The sequence below is a fragment of the Vicugna pacos genome, chromosome 14 (assembly GCF_048564905.1).
Source record: "Vicugna pacos chromosome 14, VicPac4, whole genome shotgun sequence".
Lineage (NCBI taxonomy): Eukaryota > Metazoa > Chordata > Mammalia > Artiodactyla > Camelidae > Vicugna > Vicugna pacos.
The window spans coordinates 47164786-47191216 of NC_133000.1; the positions used below are offsets into that span (position 1 = coordinate 47164786).

At 37.1% G+C, this 26431-nt stretch overlaps 1 protein-coding gene across 9 annotated transcripts in view; it reads right to left on the reverse strand.

The window, feature by feature from the left end:
* TBC1D4 (TBC1 domain family member 4) overlaps nucleotides 1–26431 on the reverse strand; it is a 208775-nt gene that overhangs the window by 140376 nt on the left and 41968 nt on the right. The window contains exon 1 of one of the 9 annotated variants that reach the window (XM_072976401.1): nucleotides 17993–18045. The exons of 7 other annotated variants lie outside the window; for them this stretch is intronic. Coding sequence is in view for 1 of the 2 variants with exons in the window: in XM_072976400.1 (XP_072832501.1) it covers nucleotides 14108–14212 (105 nt within the window). In the remaining variant the exon portion in view is untranslated. Of the gene's footprint in view, nucleotides 1–14107; nucleotides 14336–17992; nucleotides 18046–26431 lie in introns of those variants that run through there. One more of the 9 variants, XM_072976400.1, reaches the window with a different exon arrangement.

Genomic DNA, 26431 nt, shown 5'->3' on the forward strand with positions numbered 1-26431 from the left:
CATCTGTGGTGTTCCTTCCAAAAATGCATAAATTGAATCTAATTATGAGGAAATACCAATCAAACTCAAATTCAAAGACATCCTACAGAGTAACTGGCCTCTTCAAAAAGTAAGTAACGCTCTTCAAAAATGTCAGCTTAATGAAAGAAAAGAAAAGACTAAGGAACTATTCCAATCGAAGGAGACTAGAGACACACTGAACATGGGTCCTGGACCAATGAAGGGTATTATGGAGATTACTGATGAAATTCGAATGAAGTCTGCAGATTAGATGGTAATAATAGATCAATGCTAATTCCCTGATTTTGATGGTAGCACTATTTAGGAAAAACACACAAGTATTAATTGGGAATTGGGGGATTACATTTGTAACATGCTCTCAAAAAGTTAAAAAAAAAACTCATATATTTAAAAATGTTTAAAGAGGGCATTATAAGGCAAATATGAGAAAATATTAACAAATGGGAAATCTCAGCAAAAGGAATACAAAAGTGGTTTTGTAATATTTTTCAATGATGCTGTAAGTCTCAAATTATTATTTCAAAACAAGTAAGTTTCTTTAAAAGTAGTTTTTTAAGAAATCTACTTCAGTTGGCTACAGGATACACATTCCTCAAGTCCAGCAAGAAAATTATTCCCTTGGGATAAATTTCTTGAAATTACATTCTCATTATAGACAATAAAAAAGTGGGGCTATTTCTAAACTTTCCACAAAACACCAACATAACAACTTTTCAGATTTGCTACATAAAATACAGCTAATGTCTTAAAATGTTCTCCAGTGGATGACAGACTCTCAGAGAACAGCTAACTCACCAGTAGCAGCTGATTCCTCTATAAAACTGAGCAGGCTGTTAGGTGTCCTGACCTCAGTGAGCAGTCGCTGCTGTTTGCTTTTGTGAACTATTTGAAGATAACCTTCACTCTTTCTGGTTGCCGGTAGAGGGCTGCCTAAAAGTCTCTACTTATATTAGAAATCATTAATAAACCTGTTTTTAAAAATCTTTTCTAGACAATTTTAGAGAAAATATTCCTGCAGTTATTGCAATTTGGGGAAAATGTTATTAGCCTAGAAGATACTTTTTAAAAAAAAGGTAAACTAATATGGCAAAAAGAAAGTCACACCCCAATTTTCCAATGTCATAAACTTCTTTTTGTCACTCTGCTTTATCCAGTAATTAAAACGATAGTGAATTGCTCTTTCAAAAGACAACTTCCACCTTCTGAATTTTCAGTCAGGCTTTTCTCTTGAGGTTGTGAATATTCCATTAATTAAAATTTCCCTAGGAACTACTGGAAACTTACAAATGGTAAAGAAAAGAGCAAATAAGCATCTCTATTAATCTGATCATGTTAAAAAAAATTCCAAGTAATATATTTCAACAATGCTTATGTTCAGTTTTCTCTAGAAACATGCCTTTGAATATTAGCTGCTCCTGAAATATTCACTTTAACAAAAGCTTTATAACTGCCTAAGATGGAAAAAAATGGAAGCATTTCATCCTAGATGTACAAAATAGGGAAAATCCAGTCAATGTCCTTCAAGGCACCTGTTGTTTTAGTAAGCATAGCCATCAAACGTGCAGCTGAATTCTGTAACAATGGTAGCCCTAAAAAGCAAGAACACAGAAGGGCATGTAACACTGACAATTCAAGTTACACCATTGGAAACTTTTACAATGTTAAGACTTCCATCCAGAAACATGGCTCCTCTCTTCACTCATTTTTTTGTAGCAGTTTAATATCAACCTCACCCACTACAAATACACAGTGGCTAATCCAATTCCCTTAGACTTTTATTTTAGAAAATGGAGAAATAGTTTCCTACAGCTATATGCCTAGAGAGTAAAAAGGGCATATGATGTAAGATAAAAATATTTATGGTTTGAGGTAATTTAAGTGGAAAATTCCATTTTTTTAGTACCAAAAGTTTAATACTCTGCAGCATTTTGTGCACCATATATTTTGAGAGCAGAGAGTTTTGCTGCTGCAGCAGTAGATAAGCTCAAGCAATATAACCATTAAGGCTTCTCTTTGAAAGTTCTATAAATATATTTCCCACAGGGAAAATCTCCAGAAAAATTGCCTTGTTCCTCACCCACGAGGTAATTCCAATTTCTTAATGGAAACTTTAAGTGAAATTTGCCGTATCTTAACATCTTTATGCTAAACTTTATATATAAATTTTAGTTCTTACAGTATCTTATGCTGATTTTTATTCATTTAAGGCCAAGTGTTGTGATAAAATTGATATTTTTTACTTCTAACAGTTCATATTTCATACTTCGTATCAGACTGAAGATGCTACTCATCACTGTATAAGTCTAATAGGTTTGACCTTTTAACCTTGTGTTCTTTCTCCAATGCAAATCATACTGCTCACGCAAAGATAATGCATTAATTATACAAAATAATAAGGTTGTCTAGTATGAAGAGTGGTTGGCAAAAATTAACCCACTGACTAAGTCTAAACTTTGGTATAAATAGACACATACTTCACTTGTGGTTGCATCCCTTAATCTATTCTTCTTTCTGTCAATTACTGTTTCTGCTTTGTTTCCTGTTGAAGAAAACAAGTAAGTCTTTAAGAGTTTAATCAGTATGGCAGGCAGAATAATTCCCCAACTCAAGGGTGTCTGTGTCCTATCCCCTAACACCTTAAGGTGGCAAAGGAACTTTGCAGGTATGCTAAGCTAAGAATCTTGAGATAGGGAGATTATCCTAGATTATCCCAGTGAACAATGCCATCACAAGGGTCCTTATAAGGGAAGGAGAGATGCAAAGGAGTCAGAGAAGGAGACAGAAGGGCGGAAACAGATGTCAGAGTGATGCAATTCCTGGAAGAGAGCCACAAGCCAAGGAATGCAGGCAGCCTCCAGAAGCTGGAAACGGCAAGGAACAGATCCTCCCCTCAAGAAAGAAAGCCGCCCTGCCAACACTTTAGTCTCTTAGACTTATTTCAGACTTCTGACTCCCAGAACTGTAAAAGAATCAATTTGTGTTGTTTTAAGGCTTTAAGTTTGTGATACTTCATAACAGCAACAATAGGAAAAGAGTACAGTCATTTTTATTAATTACTAGTATAAACTGTGCCTATGAAAATAAACTGGAGTATATGCAACAGTCAAAACTACTTGGAAAATAGTGTACTAAATATTAAAATTCATGTCTGACTTTAAATCATGTGGGACTCTGAGGACAGCACACAATCATTAGACAAGGATTTCTGGATCTACTATGTGTCAAACTCTGGTATTTAAAAGATGAGTAATATAAATATATCACAGCAGAAATCCTCATCTTCAAGTAGTTCCAAAGAGTCATACAAGCGAATGAACACCTACAATAAAGTGATAGGCACTTTAATTGGGAACAAGAGAAGGGCATTTCCATTGAGCGTGGAGGGCACACAAATGAAATGGCTGAGTCTTGAAGGAGGGATGGGTCCCTTGAGAAGTCTGAGGTCACATCACAAAGTGGGCAGCAAGCCATGCATAAAATTGGACTTCACCTTTCAAGTAATGAGAAACTAGACGGGGGCTTTAAGTAGTGGAGTGACTGACACAATAAAATTTTAGAAGAGAAAAAACACTGCATGTGTGTTTGAAGCCTGGCCTGAAAGCAAAGAAATATAAAGTGAAGCCTGAACCTATGTTTGTACCACCACATTTTAATACGAATTCACAAACATTCAGAGATCAGACAATCACCTTCTACCAACCAGGTGCTTTGCTAAATGCTAGATAATAAAGAAGAGAATGTCGTGATTTGTGCCTTGGAGATGTAAAAAAACTACGGCTTTGCACATACAAGATACAAAATGGATACAATGGAAGCAGCTATCTCTACTTTGGATCCTCATCTAGAAACCACACTTTCAAGGGTAGACATCAAATTAATAACACAAGAAACCACCAATTAATATGAAGAAACAATTATTACATGCATACTTTTCAAAAATGCAATCTAATTTATCTCAAAAATAAAAATACAGGTAACTGCATTCTTACTAAAAAAAAAAAAATTCAATAGCTCCCCCCTCTCCCACACACATCTTAAAAGCATTATATTTTTAATCTCCCTATTTCTTCTTTGTCACAGCTTAGGAAGGCCTATGTACCACATGCACAGACAGCATTCAACACTGACTTTGTTGGAAAATTACATAGTCATGACAATTTGAACTAATTTAAAATTGCAAACTTTAACAAGTTCAGTCCAAGAACAGGATGACAACTCTATGGGCTTCTCCAATCCTGCCAGTAAATGTTAATCACCGCATTCTCTCTGTTCCCACTGCAGGTTCCCCCTTGAATTACAGCAACCATCACAATCTGATCTGTGTTAAAGTTTATGTGTCTGTTCCACCCACAAGAAGACAAAGAGACTCTCTTACACATCTTTGAGTCTCACGATGTGGTACAGCAATACTCAATATTTAAGCTCAATCAATATGTCAAAGAGAACTGAGCTAAATGTAGTTGATGATTATTTGTATAATTTCCATTTGGGGGCTACTCAAATAATGATTTCAGAAAATACTCAGTGGAGGTGGGATAAATATAGCTCAGTTGTAGAGCGCAAGCTTAGTATGAATGAGGTCCTGGGTTCAATCCTCAGTACCTCCATCAAAAAAAAAAAAAAAAGAAAAAAAACCACTCAGATAATTTATAAACTTCATAATATATATACTGTATGTGCACATTTTTGTACTTCCTCAATTATATAATGAGTAACCTCAAAACAAAAATGGCAAGTCTCAAGGAGGAAGAAGTGGTATTTAGTTTTTGCCAAGTGCTATTTCACATTTAACCTGTTAAAACCTCAGTTTTTTCATCTGTGAAACAGGGCGAATAATAAAACTCATCCACAGAATCATCTCAGAACTAAATAAGATAAAATGCTCAGTAGAGAATCTAGGACATAATCAATGTTAATAAACATCAGTCATTGTGTTCATTATAATCAGTGCTATTATTATTAAGATCTTAATGACCATCAGCGATAAAATGCAGCGATGCTAGAATGTCCCAAAACAGCAGTGTAAAACCACTTATACTTGGTCCTGGAATATAATCTAAAATTAACATTTACATTTGAGTATGACTGATTTGGGGGGAAAAACAAAGAAAGGATAGTGAAAGGTGATGGAGGGGGAAAAAAAAGAAAAAGAAAACAGCACAGGCCCACTTTCCTGACAGTGCTGAGAACTGTTTTCTGGGCCCTGGTCTAGGCTAAAAACAGCACCCCCACCCAGCCTGATGAAGAACCACTGCAGATGAACTGCTATGAGTATCATTGCTCTGCTTATTTTATGAAGTTTATCATAGCTCCTCTGGGCTTATGTAAGTATCTAGTTACTTCAGCTTAGAGGCTCCTGGTTGAATGTGGGCGGATGGAAAAGGAATACAGCGGCCAGGGTATGTCACTGACAAATAACTATGTAACTATTTTGTTCCCTGTTGAGTTTAACCATCAAGAAATCAAAAGGCAAGGGTTATCATTAAAAGAACAGAAAAATTAGTACTGTAGACACAAAATCTGCTAGATTTGCCAGATGTCTGGTCTTTAACAAGGCGATGTTTGCACTTTGCAGATAAATTAATAAAATGTTTCAGTATTTTGGTTAGAATCATCTGAAAGTACTAAAGACAGCATTACACAAAACAAAAACATAATTATAGATAAGTCAAAGCACACTGCCAAGTGTGGGCAAGACCAGGTAAACGGTTGGAAAAGTTCTCACCACGTGTCCAGAGTACAGCTGGGTGTCCCTATCAGAGGACAAGAAAGCACCTAACAGACACTGCCTTCCAGCCACCTTTCTAAAGCTGAAGCCACAGGAGTTGTTCCACCTTCCCTGTTATTACATCAGTGATTCTCCACGGGAAGAATGCTCATCAGAACCCCACAGGAGGTTTTGTCCCTCAGCCAAGCAGAGATAAGATAAGCCCTCTTCTACCCTGTATCTGAGCACTGTTTTGCACTCACCAGGAAGCCCTGTCCTGACTCAGAATCATAGCCATCAGCAATCACAAAGACCAGGAAAAATGAAGCTAAAGGTACGACCCGTCTTCACCTGCCTCACCAAGCACTTCAGACCACCAACCACTCTGAAATCCAGGTAGTGGGAATTAGAAGAACGTAAAGACATGATAATGGATGGGGCAACTTTCGAAGTTTGCTTAAAGCATTTTATAAGCAGATAAACTAGGCAAAAAACAAACACCTGAAAAAAGCAGTAGCTGTTACAATAACAGAAAATAAAGGTGAAGTAACCACTGCTATTAGGGATTCATAAATGCTCAAGAAAACAAAATAACATTTAGTCATGGGGGAGAGGTGGGAAAATGTGGAGGCATAAATCAAATGGTGCTCCTTAGTAAGAAAAAAAATACTGGGATCATCAATTTACATAAGAGAATAATAAAGTGCTAAAGAACAGGGGGGAAAGTGCATCAAAAGTTAAATAATTTCACATTGTAAATAAAGAATCAATTTTGTTCATGTTTCATTTCTTTATTCTATTAAATACTTCGATGAAACATGGAATCTTGGGTTTAAATCAACTATGGTGTATACCTGAAACTAACATTGTAAATAAACTACACTTCAATAAAAATAAAAATAAAAATTTAAAAATAAAACAACTATGGTGTACTCCTCAGCTTTTCTATAAGCCACCTAAAGACTTATAACACAACTCAAAGGAGAAAAAAATAAATAAAATAAAATGCCCTTGGCTCTAGGGTTGATCATTTATCCCTGCAGTCTGTATGTTTGTTTATAAACTTAATCTCAAGTTTTCTGTTAGCACTGTTAATTATGGCTTACAGATTTTCACTTTATATTTCAGTATTGGAAGCAAATTATGTTAATGACAACCATTTATTAATTGCTTCCTATGAACCAGGAAATTTTCTAGGCCTTTTATGTACATGATCTCATTTAATTCTCACAAAATCTCTGTGAATAGATACAATCTTCTCTATTTTCCAAACAATACTTAAAAAGAAGTCACTTGCTCAAGGTCACTGACACTTAACCAGTGGAAGAGCTAAGTCCTGGCATCAAAGCTATGTGACCCCCAACGTCCATGCTTCTTCCTCATACTATATCAAAACTAGAATTTTCTAATGCTATTATGCAGACATCAAAGAATAGATAATGCTATTTCTCAATTTTACATCTTTACAGAATTTGATGAATCTACAGGTATATATTGTACGTCTCTGTGTCTCATCCAGCATACAGAACAATGTACGGCACTGTTCTGGAAAATGCTCGAGTTGTTACTGAATAATTAACATCTTCAAATGTACAGAACAGAACATTTCCTTGTCCACATGGTCCAATGGACTTCTTGTGGAAATCTGAATCTGAACTAGCCATGGACCTTGAGCACATTATTTCCTCATTTGTACCAAAAGGCATAATAACCTCTGTTGTATTTTTCTCAGAAACAACTGTAAGGATCCAATGAGACAATATATGCAGAACACTTTTGAAATTGTAAAGTCCTCTCTGAACATAAGCACTAAAACCAGCAGCCTCACAAGAGTCATTCACCCACTAATGATAGCGGGATAACTAATATTAGCACTACAGGATAGCACTACTATCCTGTAGTGCTAATATTCATTTCATATAATTTGTGATTTACAATTGGTACAAAAGCAAAGAAAGAAATTCTGGGTTGGCACCAACATGCAACATAGAAGGGCATACTAACTGATGATACAAAATTTTTCAGGCTTAAGTGGAATTTACCACTACCTCCCAGAAAGTATGACCAGATAAAAAGTTGACAAATATTGCTGCCTATCATATTTGTTTACTATCATATTTATAATCTAGTTCAATGACTGATAATTCAATAAGCCTAACTGAAAGCCTAGACACTTTTGTTTTTGAAAAGTTATTTCAGGTAATTCTGAGTCACACCTGCTTTGAGAACCACTTCAGTAGTCTCTCCTTTATAGAATTACTGTCCTTAATCAAGTCTAAGATGCCACAGTTTGTAAGACACATCCAGATTGCAGAAATATTAAAGTGGGGAGAACTTATGTATCTTAGAATTAATGAAATGTACTTAAATTGAAGACTGGTGCTTTATTTTAGGATAACCCAGAACACCAGAGGGCACTCATCTTAGTAGCACTGTGGCTATATTTATATAATCTGACTAGTCCATAGGTTTAAAAAAATCGCAAATACTCTTATTTTATTGTATTATCATAATCAGATTATGTTTATGTTGCTGTAACTATTTTTGCAGAAACACACTACAATACATTGATTGCACTGATACTAATTGTTGTCAAAATAAATTATCCTTTATAATATCAGGACCAGTTAGTTGGTCTCTGAAAGATTTTTCAATACTCAAATTGTTCTCGATTATGTAAACTTGAGTTACTTCAAACAATCACCTCAGTGATTGTTGCTTCATCTGTGAAGAGGAAGAATTGGGGTAGATTATTTCTAAAATTTCTTCTAGATTTAGAGTTCTATGTCTATGTCACTGTTCTTCAATTGTTTCTTACATGTAAACATGCCTCCAAACAATCAATTTTTCAAGGATGAAGACCTTACATAACTTTCTCCAGGGTGTACACACACACACACACACACACACACACACACACAAGTGCCTGGTACAATGTCAGGCTGGGTCCCTACCAGGCAAGCACTGCCCTTTTCTTCTCACACTATCTGCTCTGCCACTTGGGATCCTCTCCTCATGGGACATGGAAGTGCTTGTTCCTTCCTTCCTTTCCCAACCAGAATTTTCCAGAACTCTTGCTCACAGCCTCAGTGTTAAGACAACAAATGCAAACATCTGGTGCTAGTCCCTGATTCCTACTCTTCTAGCTCTTCCTACAATTTCATAATTTCCTGTAGTAAATCTCTTTTTCAATTCTGATTGAAGAAACCGGAGTGGTATCTGTTCCCTGCACTGACACCTAACTAATACAATATTCAATGTACATTATTTATGTATGCAAACAAAACAATGTGGAATGCATCAGAGTTGGTTTACTTGGAACCATCACAACGTCAGGACACCACTATATCACCCGGCATTTAGGAATATGCTATGTTAAAACTACACATGATTTATGACATGAATACACATGTTAATATTATATATGTGTTAATACTCCATAATATCAATGAACTGATGTCTAATTATAATCAGATAGTACAGAAAATTATATATATTTAGTTCAAATGTGTAAATACATATGCAGAACTCTTATCAAAGTTAGGAATTTCACAAGCTGTGGATATGAGTGTTATTTTCACATTTTAGGAGTCATAACTGAAGCAACTTGGACAAAAGTTCTCATAACCTGTTATATTTTCAAAGACTGGTTTAGTTTGTGTTTAAAGGGAAGGTAGTTTGATAAAGTTTATTAGTTACTAATCATGACCGGGGGAAGTGTTTTAGAGCCACTGGAGAAAACTGCCTGTTTATATTACCTGATTTTCTCATTACCAAAATATTTTGTTTCTTCTGGAAAAAGTGTACTCATTCCACATGCTTTGTGGTTTACATTTTAGCACTTCATTTATTCAGCCAAGAACCATAAATAAAATATTTATTTTAATTAATATGTTCTATATAAAGTATAAACTGCTTTTTAAAAGCTAGGAAATTGACCTAATAAATGAATTCAGTAAAGTTGCAGGAAACACAATGAGTTGCATTTATATACACTAACAGCAAACTTTCTGAGGGAGAAATGTTCACTCCACGCCAGGCCCTGTACTAGGTAGTGAGAATACAATGATTCAAATAGTCTCTGTAGAGGACATTCACATACTCTTAAAGCAACACCCCACAGCTCCTTCGATAATTGCAAAGGAGAGAAATTACCTGCAGATGGAAGGATCTGACAATACCACCTTAACCTAGTTATCAAGTGCAGCCTCATCGAAAACAGAACAAAAAACATTAAGTTCCTCTTGGTGCGATGAAATGGGAAGAACACAATCTCGTTCGTACAACATTCTTGTCATAATATTTAACCTGAGTCTAACAGGAAATACAATCAGATAAAACCAGACTGGGGGCATTGTACACGCTCCAAAATTATCAATATTGGGAAAGATAAAAGGCAGCAGGGGCTTTTCTAGATTAAAGGAGACGAAAAGGGCATGACAACCAATTGCAAGGAATGTTCCTTAATTGAAAAAAGGAAAACACCTATGAAGGACATTTCTGAGACAACTGGAAAAATGTGAATGTAGACTGTATACAGATGTCTTACTATGTCAACGTTACATGTCTTGGCTGTAATAATAATATGGTGGTTGTGGAATAATGAACAAAAATACCCTTACCTTTAAAAGATACATGCTGATGTACCATGTCTACAACTTACTTTCAAGTGGGTCAGCATTTAATAAAGGAGATAATACAAATGTCCCAAAATGTTAACCACCTGAGTCTACTCGAAGGGAATATTGTGTGCATGGTACTGTTTTTTCCCACATTTTATACACTTAAATTTTTTGAAATAAAGTTTGGGTAAAAAATACATAGAACTATATAGAACTATGTCCATCAATTTACAGCCTAATGTTACTATGTTATTATGGCCCTCAATTTCCTCTTCTAAAAAAATAAAGTTAACAATAAGAATTTTTTTTGTATTATATCAGAAAAAAAAGTGTGAATGATTATACATAGTGCTTACAAATATGCAATGAAACTGGAGCTCTCTTAAACTGCCAGTTGCACTGTAAATTAGTAAAACTTTAGCAAAAGCAACGTAAAAGTAGGTGTATAGAACCAATAAAATCTACCTCCATCCTTCCATACTTCCACTGCTGGTAATAAATTTAAATTTACCAAATATAAACAAGGAAATTTTTGCCTGTAAATATCCCCCAGTTAATTCCAGGTTTGCCACCCACCAAGTCCATTGGCTAAAAAAAGTAAGCTCTGTAACCATGTGCAATAGTTATGTAGTTCTGTGCACAATGAGATTTATACTTTGTATCATCTATGCCTCATTACATAAACATGTAAAAAATGACTTTAACCTTGAAACTATATTTTACTATTAACTGAAAACATACCCCTGGCCCAACCAGGCTCCCAATCCCTCCAGACCTGCTGACAGAGGTCTTAAGATCTGCTGCCAACCTCATGTTCTGCCTTTTTCTAGAAGAAAGAGAAAGGAAGGAAGGGAGGGAAGGAGGAAAGAAGGGAAGGAAGAAAGAGAAGAAGTATCTGGACTAATCTGACATCAAGCAAGTAAGGTCAACTGTGTGTGATTCTGCTATACCTAAAATTCCTATCATCACCTTATAGAATAATAGTGTGCCCTGAAGGTTATTTTATTTTATTGAAGGTTATTTCACAGAGTCATATTAAAAATGCTTTAGTATCCAACATAAAAATGTAGTTACACGATGTCATATCAAGCTCCAAATAAGAAATTTCATCCAGAACTGAATGTTATGAAAAACTACTTTCACTGAGAAGCTGGTATTCTCTGATTTTAGAGTACTTATCAGGTGTACCTTACTGCTCCGATGCAGGGAAGCACAAGAGTCAACGCTGACACTGAGTAAAAAGGACATTAGCACGTGTAGATTACATATTAGCTTACTTCTCCTTTCCTTGGTTCCAATCTTCCATTTCCATTTTATTAGTACTCTTTATTAGATGCTTCTTCCTAGCCCTTTTTAGGAAGAAGCCCAGTATGAATATATTCAGTAAATAAAACTGCAAAGTACAACAGCACGATGAAAATGTTTTGGAGACAGAGGTGATGTTTGCAAAACATTATGAATGTATGAAATTCTACTGAATTGTACATTCTATTTAAAATAGTTGACTTCATTTTCTATAAATTTTATCTCAGTAAAACGAGAGTACAGCGTGATCCCAGTAAGTAGCATACGGTTAGCAGCCAAATAATCATATTATATTCTTCCTGTTTTCACTGTGGTGTGTGGAGAGAAAACTAATCTGTCCTCTGCCATCTGTATTGCTTCTCCCTTCCTTCTAATCCTCTATGTTCTGGTATAAATTTCAACTGCTCAGTTTATGTTAAAAATCCTTAAACATTCTCTTACATCAGCAGTTTCTGAACCAGCCTGGTTTTTGGACTTAAGAGAATTATTTTTTTCCAAAGGGTATCTTTCATAGAATCCTGGTATGTAAATCAAATAAAATCAGCTCCCCTAATTGAAGGCATCTATTGAGGGTCGAAGAACTCCAGACACTAAAGCCCTGGGGGTCCTCCTCAGGTGTCCCCATCACCATCACAGGCCACAGAAAAAGCTGGAAGTAGACACTCACAAGGAGAAAAAAGACTTTCATATGACATTTCTAGATAACCACAACAAAAATGTTATCTATCTCCTGCCATCCAGATAATTATATCACGCCTCCGCTTCACCCACATAGGAGGGGCTGAAGTGTTTTAAGATACGATACAGTTTAACCTCCACCAGCTTCTCTGGTGAAAACTGCTTGTGGCAATTTGTAACAACTTTTATGGAATAGTTAGGCAATGGAATGTGGGTTAATATTTAACCATAAAAACTAATTGACAGGTTCTTAGAACACTATGAAACAAAGATGATTTTTCTATAAACCACTTAGTCATTTTTGCTGTTTTTACTGCTACAGTTAACAAAAGTTCCAACTGGAATTTCCTTATTTTTTAATTGTCATTTTAATTCAGCTTTGTCAGCTAGTGTGACAAGGTTTAGAAAAGTATGCTCATAGTTTTATCAAGATACGCTCATTTCAGATGTTCATAGTTTCTGAATACATGGAGCTTTCATATATCAATTAGGTTATTTTGGTCATAAACTCCAATGCAGTATCTTTGTCTTCTATGAAGGAAATACAAAAGCTAATCTGATTTCCCATTTCTGAGCAGACAATACCAAATTCTGAGAAACCCCAGACATTCTAAACTGATTACACAACACCTGTAATAAACAGTGAGTTTACATGGAAGAAAGGATAAACACAAACAGGTGCATGACTATTGTAAGCAATTTAAAAAAAATACAGTCAAATCTCAAGTAGTTTGTGCAGCAACAGCAATCAGGCGGAAAGCTACACAAACCTGGTCAAAATGTGGCATGGTACAGAAGAGATTTATTTAGTTAAAATGACATCCTGTATTTAAGAATTAATTTACAGATATCATCTAAAAATATAAAGCTAATTGAAGTAGAATAGTTTAAAACATCAGTCATAATTGATTTGCTTCACCGGAAATGGCCAAATGTCAAAACAGTTATATTATCAGTTTCTTGCCTAAACACTCCTTTCAAAATATACTACACATATGTAATACATGCTTTAGATATGCATTAAATATAATATGTATTATATTTCTATTTAATGTTATTTTTAAATTATATAAATATTAGCATATTCATATTTATTACAAATATATTTTTTATATTTTATGTATTATAAATATATTAAATTATAATACAATAACATTTATATAAGTATTAATATGTTTACATATTTAATATAACATATAAAACATATTACAATATAGATTTAATATATACATTACAAATAGGGAACAAGTTGGCAAAGACAGTCCTAGCTGTAGGCTTCTAAGTAGCAGGAAGAAATTATCTACTGATTCTTAAATATAGCACTTGATTAAAGGGCAAATGTGCACATTATAATCGTTATTATTTTACAGAGCACCTTTTATATGCAGACACTCTGTAAGGCACGTTGCTTTTTCTCTAATATATAGGTTCTATTAGCTCTATTATACAGACAAGAAAACTGAGGCTCAAACAAGTTAAGTGATTTGCTCAAGGCCACATAACTCATGACAGAGTAAAGTTCTGAAAATATGTTAAAGGAATGATATACAGTTCAGTTTTGCATATGCCTTATAAAATAAGACACACTATACTTTTCAGGGGGAATAGAAGGGTCTATAATAAGAATTTGGCTGGCTTCTAAACCCTTGGAATTTCCCAAGTGACAGGAGTATCCTTGTTATTCACAGTGGCCCCTCAGACCACACTTAATAGCATATGTTTCTAAGGTGACTCATGGCAAACCCCTTAGATAGTTCGCTATAAGAAGACTCACCAGAAGGATCAACCATGTAATTAGAGGGCGGGGCTTTGTGATAACAACCAGGAACAGGAGGAGACTGGAGACTGAGTTCAATGACATGCTCAATGATTCAATCATTCATGCCTATGCAGTGAAGAGTCAAGGAAATCTCTTGAGGCTGAGGTTTGATTAAGCTTCCCTGGTTGGCAATATTCTTTGTGTACTGTCACATATTGATGTTCCAGGAGGTAAACCAGAGCACTGAACACACATCAGAAAAAGGTAAAGTTACCAATTTTATCCTTTCCTTTTGTAATTTCCCGGGTCGGGGGCAGGGGGACAGATACACATGTATCTGTTAAAAACTCAAGAAATATCAAAGGTGCTATCAAAAGGCTGAGCACTAAAGGGCTTGACAATTCTTTCTGACATTATAAACTAAAGGCAGGGGCAGTATTAAAATTGGATATATGCATGGTCTCAGGAATTTTGGTATTACATTAAATGAAGTACCCCTCTAGAGGAAAGGTGGCAATTCTGACAGTACATAATAATGAAAAACAAGAGGAAAAAGGCATAAGAAACAAATGGCAACTATAGGCACTATGACATAGAGCAGCGGCTCAATACATACAGGTTTAATGAACCCATAAAATGACAATCATGAAAATATTGGCATTAGTAATTTGCAGTCTTCTCTACCAAAAAAAAAAAAAAGCAAAATTTCAGGAAAACTATCTTCAGATGCATTAAAACTCATCAGCTTATGCAAATTTTACTCTTCATATCGCCAATGTACCCAGCACAAATTAGCCACAGTAAATGACTTCCAAATTAATTAAATCTGATACGGTATTGCTTTATGAATAGTGTCAATCAGATCTTTGGGTAGAATGTTTTGTTTCCAAGCATCATTAAGCACTGAGATGCATACTTCGGCTTAAGCTGGTTACAAGATTTTCTTGGCTGAATATTCAAATCCAAATTCCCTAAAGATCTCTAACAGGCAATACATTTCATATATCATAGATCTATGTTTCAACACAATAATTAAATTTTGCAATTAAAACCCAAATTTGGATTTTTCACCAATTCATATCCCCCCAAATACTGCCAAATAATTGAGTTCCACTTAAACATATTTAAACCAAGTCATTCAATTTTGTTCCAAAATTATTACAAGTATAGTAATACATATGCTTATAATGGGGGGAAATTTTTCTATTTTAAAAGATGTTTATTTAATATTGTTGAACAAGAAAAATCACATGTGAATTCTGGTACTTGGAACTGCCAGCAATAAATAATGCAAAAATGAAAACAAAAGGAATATATTTTGTGAAATACAATTATTTCTACCAATGCATTGTAAAATAAATCTCAATTGTGATTTTTTTTTTAAAAAAAGCATATAGTCTACCATTCCAAAATGTACTTAAACTATTCATTTTATAGGGTCCTTTTCAGTTTTCTTTTAAATAAAAGGATTGATACACATGTTAGGACAGATGTTCTGTTTTAAATTCTTCTAAGACTTCTACAGCATATAAAAATATTATTTATGTGGAATTAAGGCTGCATGCAAAAATTGCTTCCAACTTTTAACTCAAAGATTTTAGGCAAAAGATACTATCATTTCCAAAATTAAACACAGATTTTATCTTGCTATATTTATTCAGCTTCTGCAGAAAACACAGAAGCTGCTAGACTTTATTAAGCAATAGGCAGTTTCAAGTTGGCAGACTGCATTTTACCAGAATTTATGGGGTGGAATCTGGCGTGTTAGTACAAGGCTGACTCCAGGTTCACACAGGCAAGACCTGACAAGAGCCTGCAAGTCCTCACTCCTTTTCCCAGGGTTTACAATGATTTGATCTAAAGATACATACATTTAAAAGATATATTTTGCTTTTGAAATACATTCTGTGAAGTATAATTACATTGAAAATGTACTCAAATATAACCTTTTACAGTTGTCAGAGTCCTCTATTTAATCTCAATATCACTTCCAAGTTGAAAATTAAGTACTCTCTAGGGAAAACGCAAACAAGAACACGTTTTTTTCCTAATTCAACGGATGGCTACTCAATCTACTTCTTGTTCTTTTCAGAAAATATAAATTGGTGAAAAATCCGAATGTAAGGGTTAAGCGTCTAATTTAGGGAAGTTAGAGAGAGTAAAGACTGTTTCTATGTCACTAATCAAAACGATCAAAATAAATGGTTTTCCTTCCTTCCTGTCCTAGCTTTCAAACTACATGGCTCACTGGAAACGGGAGAAGCTTTCTTAATCAACCTTCCTGTAAATGAGCTGATGAAGTAACTTGCTCTCACTGCCTGTGTAACACCCCCGTGTCCTGTGAGCCCATGGCTGCCTGCCTAGTAGGAGTTAGGGGCCCTCCCTCCACACAGGAAAGCTTACCCGGCCCTCTGGTTGAATCTTACCTGTTTGTCCCCAGTCCTGTTTGTCCTCACTCTACATAATTAAAAATAATGTAGACTGATAAAACATGAGCTCCACATTAGAAAAAAAATGCCTTACAGGAATATCACAAGTCACTAAAACAAAAAAAACTGTCGTCAAATCAAGTATAGAGGAAACAGCCATAAAGGAGAAACAAGAAAAACTGAAAAAATTTTAGGATGACTTGGCACTTAGACCAATTCACATGTATTTTTACATTGACTCCATGTTAAAGGAATCTTTAAAGTGTGATTTAGTCAAAATATAGAAGAGACTCCACTCCCACTAACATACCCATCTGCAGAGAAAGGGCCTCGGCCCTCAAAAGACTAGCAAATGGTTGACTTGACTTTTACTTGACAAGTTAAAAAAAAATACATATATATATATATATACACACATACACATATATGTACATATATTTTTTGCATGGAGAAATTTTCTACATCTTCATATGGATAGTAATCACATGAGATACATATTATACCTCCAATTAAGACTTAATTAACTGATTATTAATGAATACAGACAGACCTCAAGGGTTAACCAGTTTTTCAATCTTGGCACTATTGATATTTTGGACCTGATAATTCTTTGCTTGTGGGAGGAGGTCCTGTTCAGTGCAGAAGAGATGCCTGTAACACCCACAGTCCCAGTGTGACAAGCAAAAATGTCTCCAGATGTTGTCAAATATCCCCTGACGGGTGAAACCCACCCCCTTCCCCAGTTGGGAACCCCTAGGTTTAACTCCTGAACTAACTAGGAGAATATAGTAAACCTTTCTCATGACTTTTCAAAGTCTGGATCAGAGTGCAATCAGACGATGTCTTAGAAATTAAAACTAGAATCCTGGACCTACAAGGATAGAAGAATTTAAAAATCTTTCATTTGGCACAAGCAATATTCATCCAGGTCGCCTGACCGTAAGGTGTACTTGGGATGCTTATAAATACGAATTGCAAGGCGATTTCCCTAGAGAATAACAGTAGTTCTGAGGTGAGGCCTAAATTGTCTAACAAGCACCTCAGGTGATTTTTATAAACATACAAATAGGAAAACTGCGACCTAAGACCACAATACTTAACGTACACACCTTAGGTAGAAAATGTTTTGGCTATATTGCACGACAAAAATCCTGAACATTCTCACAAGCATAAAAAACAAAGCATTCTCTTTTTTAATCTCATGCTTAGAAAAAGAAAATAAAAGTAAAAGTCTACTAAAGTTGATACACTGGGCAGAGGTACTGGCTAATATTTTTAGAAAGACAGGCCAAACAAGTGGCCGTGGACTCCCCTGGGGGGCTGAGAAGACAGACACCACCTCTGGATTTTCAGACCTTGCCTTTTAAATCTAGGGCAGCAGAAAGAGAAAGCTCTAGGTACATTTAAACTAAGATCCTGTTTCCGATAAACCCTGTAGCCATACTTTTGCCTCAGGAGCCTCCCTACTTACCACCACCACTGCTCTGTCCCTTGTCAGAATCTGCCCCCACCGCAATTCCCCACTTTGCACACCACCTGCCCTAATTACAGCTCACTCATTCAGGACAACTGCTCCCATCAGCAGGCCCTTGGGCTGGTCACGCTCGCTCGGAGATGGGCTCCAGTCCCAGCAGGAAGTAGATCATTTTTTTTTCACCAGCCTGGGGCAAGCCTTGCTGAGCTTCAAGGTCGTCTTCTTCTCACTAGTTCCCTGTGTTCAGTTCTCAACTGTTCTTCCAAATTCTCTGCCTCTCTCTTCCCCCAACACTGACCTGTTCATTCCCAATTTCACCTGACCGCTAACCTAGCCCCTTGGCCTTTATTTCTCCAACTGGGTTTCTGATACATTGTCTGGCTTTGCTTTCTATGGTTCCCCCATAAAAGTGTGGGCTTTTTTCACTTCTTATTTTTAGCGAAGTATAGTTGATTTACAATAATGTGTTAGTTTCAGGTGTACAGGAAAGTGATTCAGCTTTACAAATACACATTTTTAAATTTTTTTCCATTATAGGTTATTGCAAGATATTGAATATAGTTCCCTGTGCTATACAGTAGGTCCTTGTTGTTTATCTATTTTATATAAGGTAGTATGTATCTGTTAACCCCATACTCCTAATTTATATCCCTCCCCTGGCTTTCATAACCATGTTTGTTTTCTATGTCTGTGAGTCTGTTTCTGTTTTATAAATACGTTCATTTGTACCATTTTTTAGATTTCACACATAAGTGAGATCATATAATATTTGTCCTTCTCTGCCTGACTTATTTCACTTAGTAAGTTATCATCACCTGATCATCTCTAGGTCCATCCACGTTGCTGCAAATGGCAGTATATCACCTTTTTATGTCCATAAAGGTGTGTTTTTATGCCTGGCCACTACAATTAAATCACAACTATAATAACAATCATCAGAATGGATTGCTATCATGTAACTGCTTCCTCTGTTGCAGGCATTATGCTAATGCTTTTTATGAATTATCTCACTTCTTTTTCATAATTCTATGAGACAGAGGCAAATATTATTCGCACTTTTACTTTGATGAAGCAGTTTGCTAGTTCTCCCAATTCCATGCATTCTCTGTGCTCTGGCACTGCCTTTTCCCTTGCTTTTCCTTCCCCAAAGTCCATGCATACAATCGATCGCACTTCCCTATGCCTCTCCTCTTCTGTATAAACGTAATATCTTTCACCCACTTCTTTATCGAGGACCAATATAACTTCTCTGTGTTCTTTTGCTTAAAGCAGTGGCAGTACCACCCACAGTCTTTGATTAGTTAACACTTTTCCTCTGTGTCTTTTCTCTTCCGAAAGCAATATAAACCTCTAAGGCCCTGGTCAACTGTCACACTTCTTACACTCCTGGACATACCACACAGTCCTACTCAGAAAGGAAACACTCAGAAATAACAACAAAAATATATTTTGCTGAAGTCATTTCAACAATACATATAATGAATGCTGAATACATATGAGTCATTGTACTGGACACTAAAGGCAGAATGATGGCGTTGTCTCTACCTTCAATGAGTTTGCAAACTAGCATTGGAGACAGGCTTGCAATGAACACTAAGAAAACGAGGCTGCTTCTGTAATAAAGGAGTATGCGAGCCAGAGAGGGCTTCCCCTGGGGGCTGCGGGTTGACATCAAAGATTTTACAGAGGAAATGACTTGAGCACACCACCAGGCAGGCGGGTAAGAGGACATTTCCAACAAAAAGACCAGCGTGTGAACACAAAGATGTGAAAGGCCAGGCAGGCATGAGGACTGGTGAGGAGCTCAGAGAGGCTGGGAGGCAGAGTGGGAGTACAGGGTGGGGGCAGGAGGAAGGGGCAGAACTGAAGGCATGTTAAGGAGTCTGGGTGTTTCTTGGAGTAACCGGATTGGGCATGAAAATGGAGAGAAACAAGAAGTGAAGTAAATGGATGAACCAAATTTACCCCATCAATGACTACGGTCTTACAGACTGGACATGAGGATTATGCAAGATTAAGCTGCACACATTCATAATGTGTTTCCAAGAGTAGTCAGTGTGATCTTTCATCATCATCTTCAATACCATCACGATGACTTAAGCCACTCGCTGACGAAAGAGCGCACCTAGAATTCCACCGTGTGTTTGGGGACCAGTGAGTGTCTGTCACACAAAAAGCAAACAGCAAGCAATCAGGAGGTCTTCATCAGTTTCCTGCTACTTTTTAAAAACTGTTTTACATCTCTTAGAATCTGTAATATATAACGGCCTAAAAGAAATGCGCGTGGTTGCTTAAAAGAAAAAAGGTGTAATAGTTCCTCACTACATTCCAGAAAGGACTCCTAGTGAAAGGCTGCCTGTGGATTTCAATTCATAGGCTCTCGAGCTCCCATTCCCACATGTAATGGGACTATGAATTTCTTTAATACTACAGCTCGAAAACATATACTATAATAAAATACATAAACAACAAGGACCTACTGTATATAGCACAGGGAACTATACTCAACTTCTTGTAATAACATATAATGGAAAAGAATCTAAAATATATATATATGTACGTATATGTACACCTGAATCACTTCACCGTACACCTGAAACTAACATTGCAAATCAACTACACTTAAATAGAAAATAAAATTTTTAAAAAATATAGCATATACTAGGTACTATAAATCTTGTAGCTCTACCAAGATATTCTTTCAATGTGGCATGAATACATTTGGGGGCAACTTGGAAATCACCAGAAGCCACTAAAAGACAAACTTGATTAAATCCATAAATGCCACATTGTTTACAGACATTTAAGAATGAGGGGAAAACAGCCATTAAAATTTCCTAATCACTGAGTCCTTCACTTGCTACTTCCAGATAGATGCATTGACTTGAAAAAGTCTCAAACGAATTAAGAGTCATATTTCGTTAAAGAACAAACATCTTAATTATTTGCTATTTCTCTCTAAACTCTAGGCCCAGGCCCTGAAATTTCTGCATTCCTGGAGACTAATGCAGATGTCACATCAGGGGATACAGAGTGGCCCAACAAATGTGTATTCTCAAAAGTGCTTCCCCACGTAATGAACACAAGCTTATGCTGCCATCCCTGCTTATCTGTTTCTGCAGAAATCACTTAAGCCTCGTATTCCCAGCAGCTAACTTGCTAATCTCACACTTGATTAGCCTCAACCAATATTTGTTAATGGCCACGGTGGAGCTGGTAGCAATGGTGGTGACAAGGAAATTAAAACACTCTTGACAACTACAAGATTTTCATGGCTTCCACTGTCTAACACGTAACCAAAAATCATTCTTTAAAAATCCTACACTGACACCATTACTGGTTTTGTTTTCCTCCAATGGACTAATGTTTAAATATGAAAACCAGGTCAATTACTGATAGCAAACTGAACCAAAGGAGCAAAGGCAAACATATCCAATGTTCTAAAGCTTAATAGGATACCTAAGATAACTACCTAAGTGTATATTACCCCAAAAATAAATAAGCAAAGAGAAAAGTGCTCTATTTACTTCTTGCTTTCCTCCTGGGGAAGCTAAAGCATGAATCTATCTCTTAGGAGGTAGAAGAGTTAACATGCTGCTTCCTTTCAGGACTAAATGTTCTCCTTCCACCACTTATAAACCTATTTAAGCAGAGGTTAGAGGGAAAGAAAATACGTAGCAAAGCAGAGCTAAAATTTCCCCCAAAATGCCTGGAGCATCATTTTCCAAAGCCAAGACAATCATTACCATCTTGGGCAAATTGCCTGGCTGCCAATGCAGCCCCAAATGACCACAAATAAAGCCTTGATTACATTAATTAGAGTAACTGCTTCCTGCAGAGCATCTCTTTATTTGGGGGCCCTGTCTCTGCCCTGGAGCTCATTCCCTCCCTGGCTCACCCCCATCCCAGACATCTCACTGCACCACCACTTATAACACAGCCCCAGTGTGTCCTTGACTCATGTCTTCTCCAAGCCCCTTCTCACCACCATCTGACAACAGATGTCATCTCCTGCCATTCTCCAGCTAGGCAGAGCATGGGTGATAATGTCCATACAATGACTAGAGAAAATCTCAGATTGGGGGCTGATCTGCCAGCTGACTTCTCAAGGAATTGCCCAGCTATTGCTATGTAAAGTGATACTGTTACTGCTGTTCAAGTAACAGATGTTCTAATACCCATCAATCAAACATCTAAGCATTTGGTAACTGTTAGTATACTCACAATTTTGCTAATATGCCAGCAGTCAGACATAGTATTTTGACTATCTCTATAGAGAGAAAGCATGCCATGATAATTTGACCAGAGGTAGTATCGAGAAGCAGTAGTGTCATGACAGCAACTGAGGACTTTTTTTCCTTCCCTTTCTTTTTTATTGACATACAGTCAATTGACAATGGTGTGTCAATTTCTGATTAGTAGCTGAGGTACTTTAGTAAGACTGTGCTGTGGCCACTCCTAAGATTCATGCTGTTTCCTGGGCTAAAGGTAACTGAAATTGGCTCCTGGAGCTGTAATCATAAACCCTGTACAGTTTTTTTTTAGATTCCACATAGAGGTGATATTATACGATATTTGTCGTTCTCTGCCTGGCTTACTTCACTTAGTATAATAATCTCTAGGTCCTTCCATGTTGCTGCAAATGGCATTATTTTATTTTTTTTATTGCTCAGTAATAAAAAGTGAGACAAATAAACTTATTTACAAAACAGAAACAGATTCATAGACAGAGAAAAAAAACTTATATTACCAAAGGGGAAAGAAGTGGAAAGGGATAAATTAGAAGTTTAGGATTAACAGATACAAACTACTATACATAAAATAGATAAACAAGGTCCTACTGTACAGCACAGGGAACTATATCCAATATCTTTAATAGCCTATAATGGAAAAGAACCTGAAGAATATATATATATGCGTATGCATAACTGAATCACTAGGCTGTACACCAGAAACTAACACATTGTAAATCAACTATGCTTCAATTAAAAAAAAAAAAAGGGACCTTGCATCCCCCTAGTGCAGTGGTTCCCCAAAGCCAGGCTGCATATAAGTGCCAAGCTGGCTGCATCCCAGCTCCCAGTTTTTAAATAGATTTCCAGGTCTTACCCTAGAGATTCTGTTGCACCATGCCTGGGGAGGGGCTCAAGAATCTAGTAGACCTGGTTCTTATGTGCAACTGGGTTGAAAACACCCACATATCACCCTCCCTACCCCTTGCTGAGATTCTGATTTTATTTGCCCCAATGTTGGTGAAAACGGTTGCCAGTGCTCTAGAACTCATAATTCCTGATGGAAGGATGTTATCTTCAGTCAGAAAAAGAAAAAGTGTGCAAATCACTGCTAATATCCAGCTGTCTCATTTTACAGATGAGAACTTCTTGATTTTGCCCCTAAAGCCTATTTCTCCCCTACTCTTCCAGCCAGCCTTCCTCTTATCTGTAAATGGTAACAAACTCACCAATTAGTTACACACACACACACACACACAAATCAGCAAACTTGGGAATCATCCTCAATTGTCTTCTCCACAATAAGCCTTCCTTGACTTACCTTACTTTTGACTACAAGTAGCAGAAAACTCAACAGCTCACAGAAGCTGAAAAAGCCTGCTGGGAGGTGGTAAGCAGGCTTGTCCCTCTCAGAGTTCCCGGACAGTTTTTCTCCAGAGTGCCCTCCTGTGTTTCATCATCACTCTGGTAGTGAAATAACTGTAACAGTTCCAGGCTTTAAATCTACACACAATAACCAAAGAGAAAACTTTCTTAGGAGCCCCAGGAAATTTCTCTCATCTTCCTTGGCCCAAACAGATACATTCCCTGGGACCACTGGATCTCCAGGCACAAATTGATAAACTGGCTTGGGCTTAGATTCCTGGACCAATCAAGGGCATTTCCCACCTGGGAGCTGGGGATGGGGGCCAGCCTTCTATATCATGTGGGCAGAGCGGCAGAGGAAGAGACAACTGAAGAACATTTTAAGATTTTATTAGGAAAAGAGAGTTGGAGAGTCTTCTCCACAACCCAATCTAGAAAGAGTTTCCTCCTTTTATTCTCTCATGGCGCCACATTCTTTTCCTTCATAGTTCCTCTCACCTCTGAAATCGGACACTTGCGGACATGCGCTAACTTGCGTGGCTAACATTTAGAGTACTTGTAGACGGCACCGTTCTAAATACACTCACTTAATCCTCACACAATGCTGTCATCCCCATATTACAGATGAGGAGACCAAGGCACAGAGAGATGCAGGAATTTCCCCAGGGCATCCGTAGTGGGGCTCTGAGTCCCAGTGATCAGAATCCCGAGCCCAGGCACTCAGCCACTACAATATACTATCCTTTTTACTCAGTTTTGTCCGGCTCCTTCACAAAACTCTAAGACACACGAAGCAGGGAATGTGTTTGTTTTATACATCTGAGACAGGTTGGGACCTGGGACCCTGGGCTGAATTGCTTACACTGGGATGGAACAACAGAATACAAAGAAACTATAAAGGACTAAAAATAACTGTGTGCATTGGCAGTTGGGGCCAGTTCTGAGCAATAAGATACAAAAAGACCAAAAACTCAACTGCCACTTCTGGGGTGTTGGGAGCAATGGCAGGGTGCCAGGAGCAGAAGCAGGATACTGCACATGATCCCAGCACATGGCACCAGCAAGGGGGTGGGCAGACCACCTAAGCCACCCCTCCAGCCCAACTTCTGGACCCACCCCTACCCTCACCCTTTTAAGGGACCAGCTCACCCCATCAGGAAGTGAGCAAGAAAACCTGTTACTTGTTTTCGCTAGCTCCTGCTGCAGCATGAGTCCCAGTGAAGCCTTGCGTGAATTTCTCGTCTGGCCTCTTAACAATTTCTATTGATTAAGGAGGCCAAGAACCCTGGTTGGTAACAGTATCAGGGCCCAGTATAGTGCCAAGCACCAAGGCCAAGCACAGTCAATTCACCTGATAACTGGACAAATGAACAGAGGGTTGAAAGAATGAGTGATGAATGAGCGAGGTAATGAACAAAGGAACAACTTGTAAAAACATGATCCAGATGAACAGTGTTCTAATTATGTATATAATTATACAATTAATTATATTACTTAATTAATTCATGGAAGAGTAGGCTCCAGAGCTTCAATTTCCTGTGTCCAGTCTGGCTTCTCTCACTGAAGGTCTGTTATCTCCAGTCCACACAGTCACCCCTGCAGTTTGACTTTCCTCCTTTGCAAAGCCATGAAACAGCAAATGAAAACTCCATCAGGGAACAGTCACTTCTTTTGAAACAGATCATAAGTGAACATGTCCAAAACAGAGAATACTAGGAGTGAAGGATGAGATCTTCCTGCATTATAAAAGCCTATCTGCATTAGACAAACAGACATATGTTCATTAAGAGTAAGACCCAAACTCTGAAAACACATACAAAGCCCTATGGAGTATTAGTTACTGAGGAAATTTAAACTTTTTTTTGAAATCAACAATTTTAGTAAACTAATCAAGGTCTCCACTCGATGTATGGAGAGCTAACTATCTGCAGAGCATTGGTTGCAATTCTCTTTCATGGTGGCAGCATGACTTAAAAATAAATCATCTAGAAAATGTAAGCAGCTAAGAAAAAATTACAGGGCATACATATGTCGGTTCCCACGGTCAATGTCTAGAATTCTGCTCTCAGAAGAAAATCATAGCAAAATCACAGCAAACAGTGTCTCCAGAGAAACCACTCGTTGGTGAATCACATACACACAACAGCTGTTAAGCTGCCTGGTTTCTACGTAAATGGGGTGATGTGAACAGGGTAACTCAAGCCCCCTGCTAACAAAGGCCAACTCTCGTATTCAGTAGGTACGTTACAGCTTGTCCTTCTACAGAAGAGACTTAAAAGTTTATCTCCCACTCCAGGAGCAAAAGAAAACAACCTCAGTAAAAGGCAAACTTGCTATTAAACTATTCGTATGTTTGCTTTTTGCGTTAATTAATATGCAGCCATATTAGCTGTTTTGAACAATGCACCATCAGCATTGTCTTCAAGCCAACCTTACCAATGGAAAGCAGATTTACAACGATCATTTCAATCATTAATAAAGGTAGATTATGAAACAGAGACGCTCATTAGAAAACACACACTGCTTCAACAGTGGAGCAAGAGGGAATCTGCTACCCCCACACAAGGGACCAAATGTTGAAGAAAATGTGGAGATGCTGTAGACATTATGCCTGAAGGCAATGAGAGAATAAGGAGAAGAGACAAGGGGCCTGTACTTATAAAGGCAAATGATTGTGGCACTGTTTAATTTGTCCTGGAAAAATAAGGTCATCTCTTTCCTTGCGTGATTTTTTTTCTTTAAAGTAGAACCCCAACCCATGGGAATACTGGTGAGCATGAATACTATCTTATGTATAGCATGGTACCTGCCCCAGTGGCCGCTGAAAACTAAAACTAAT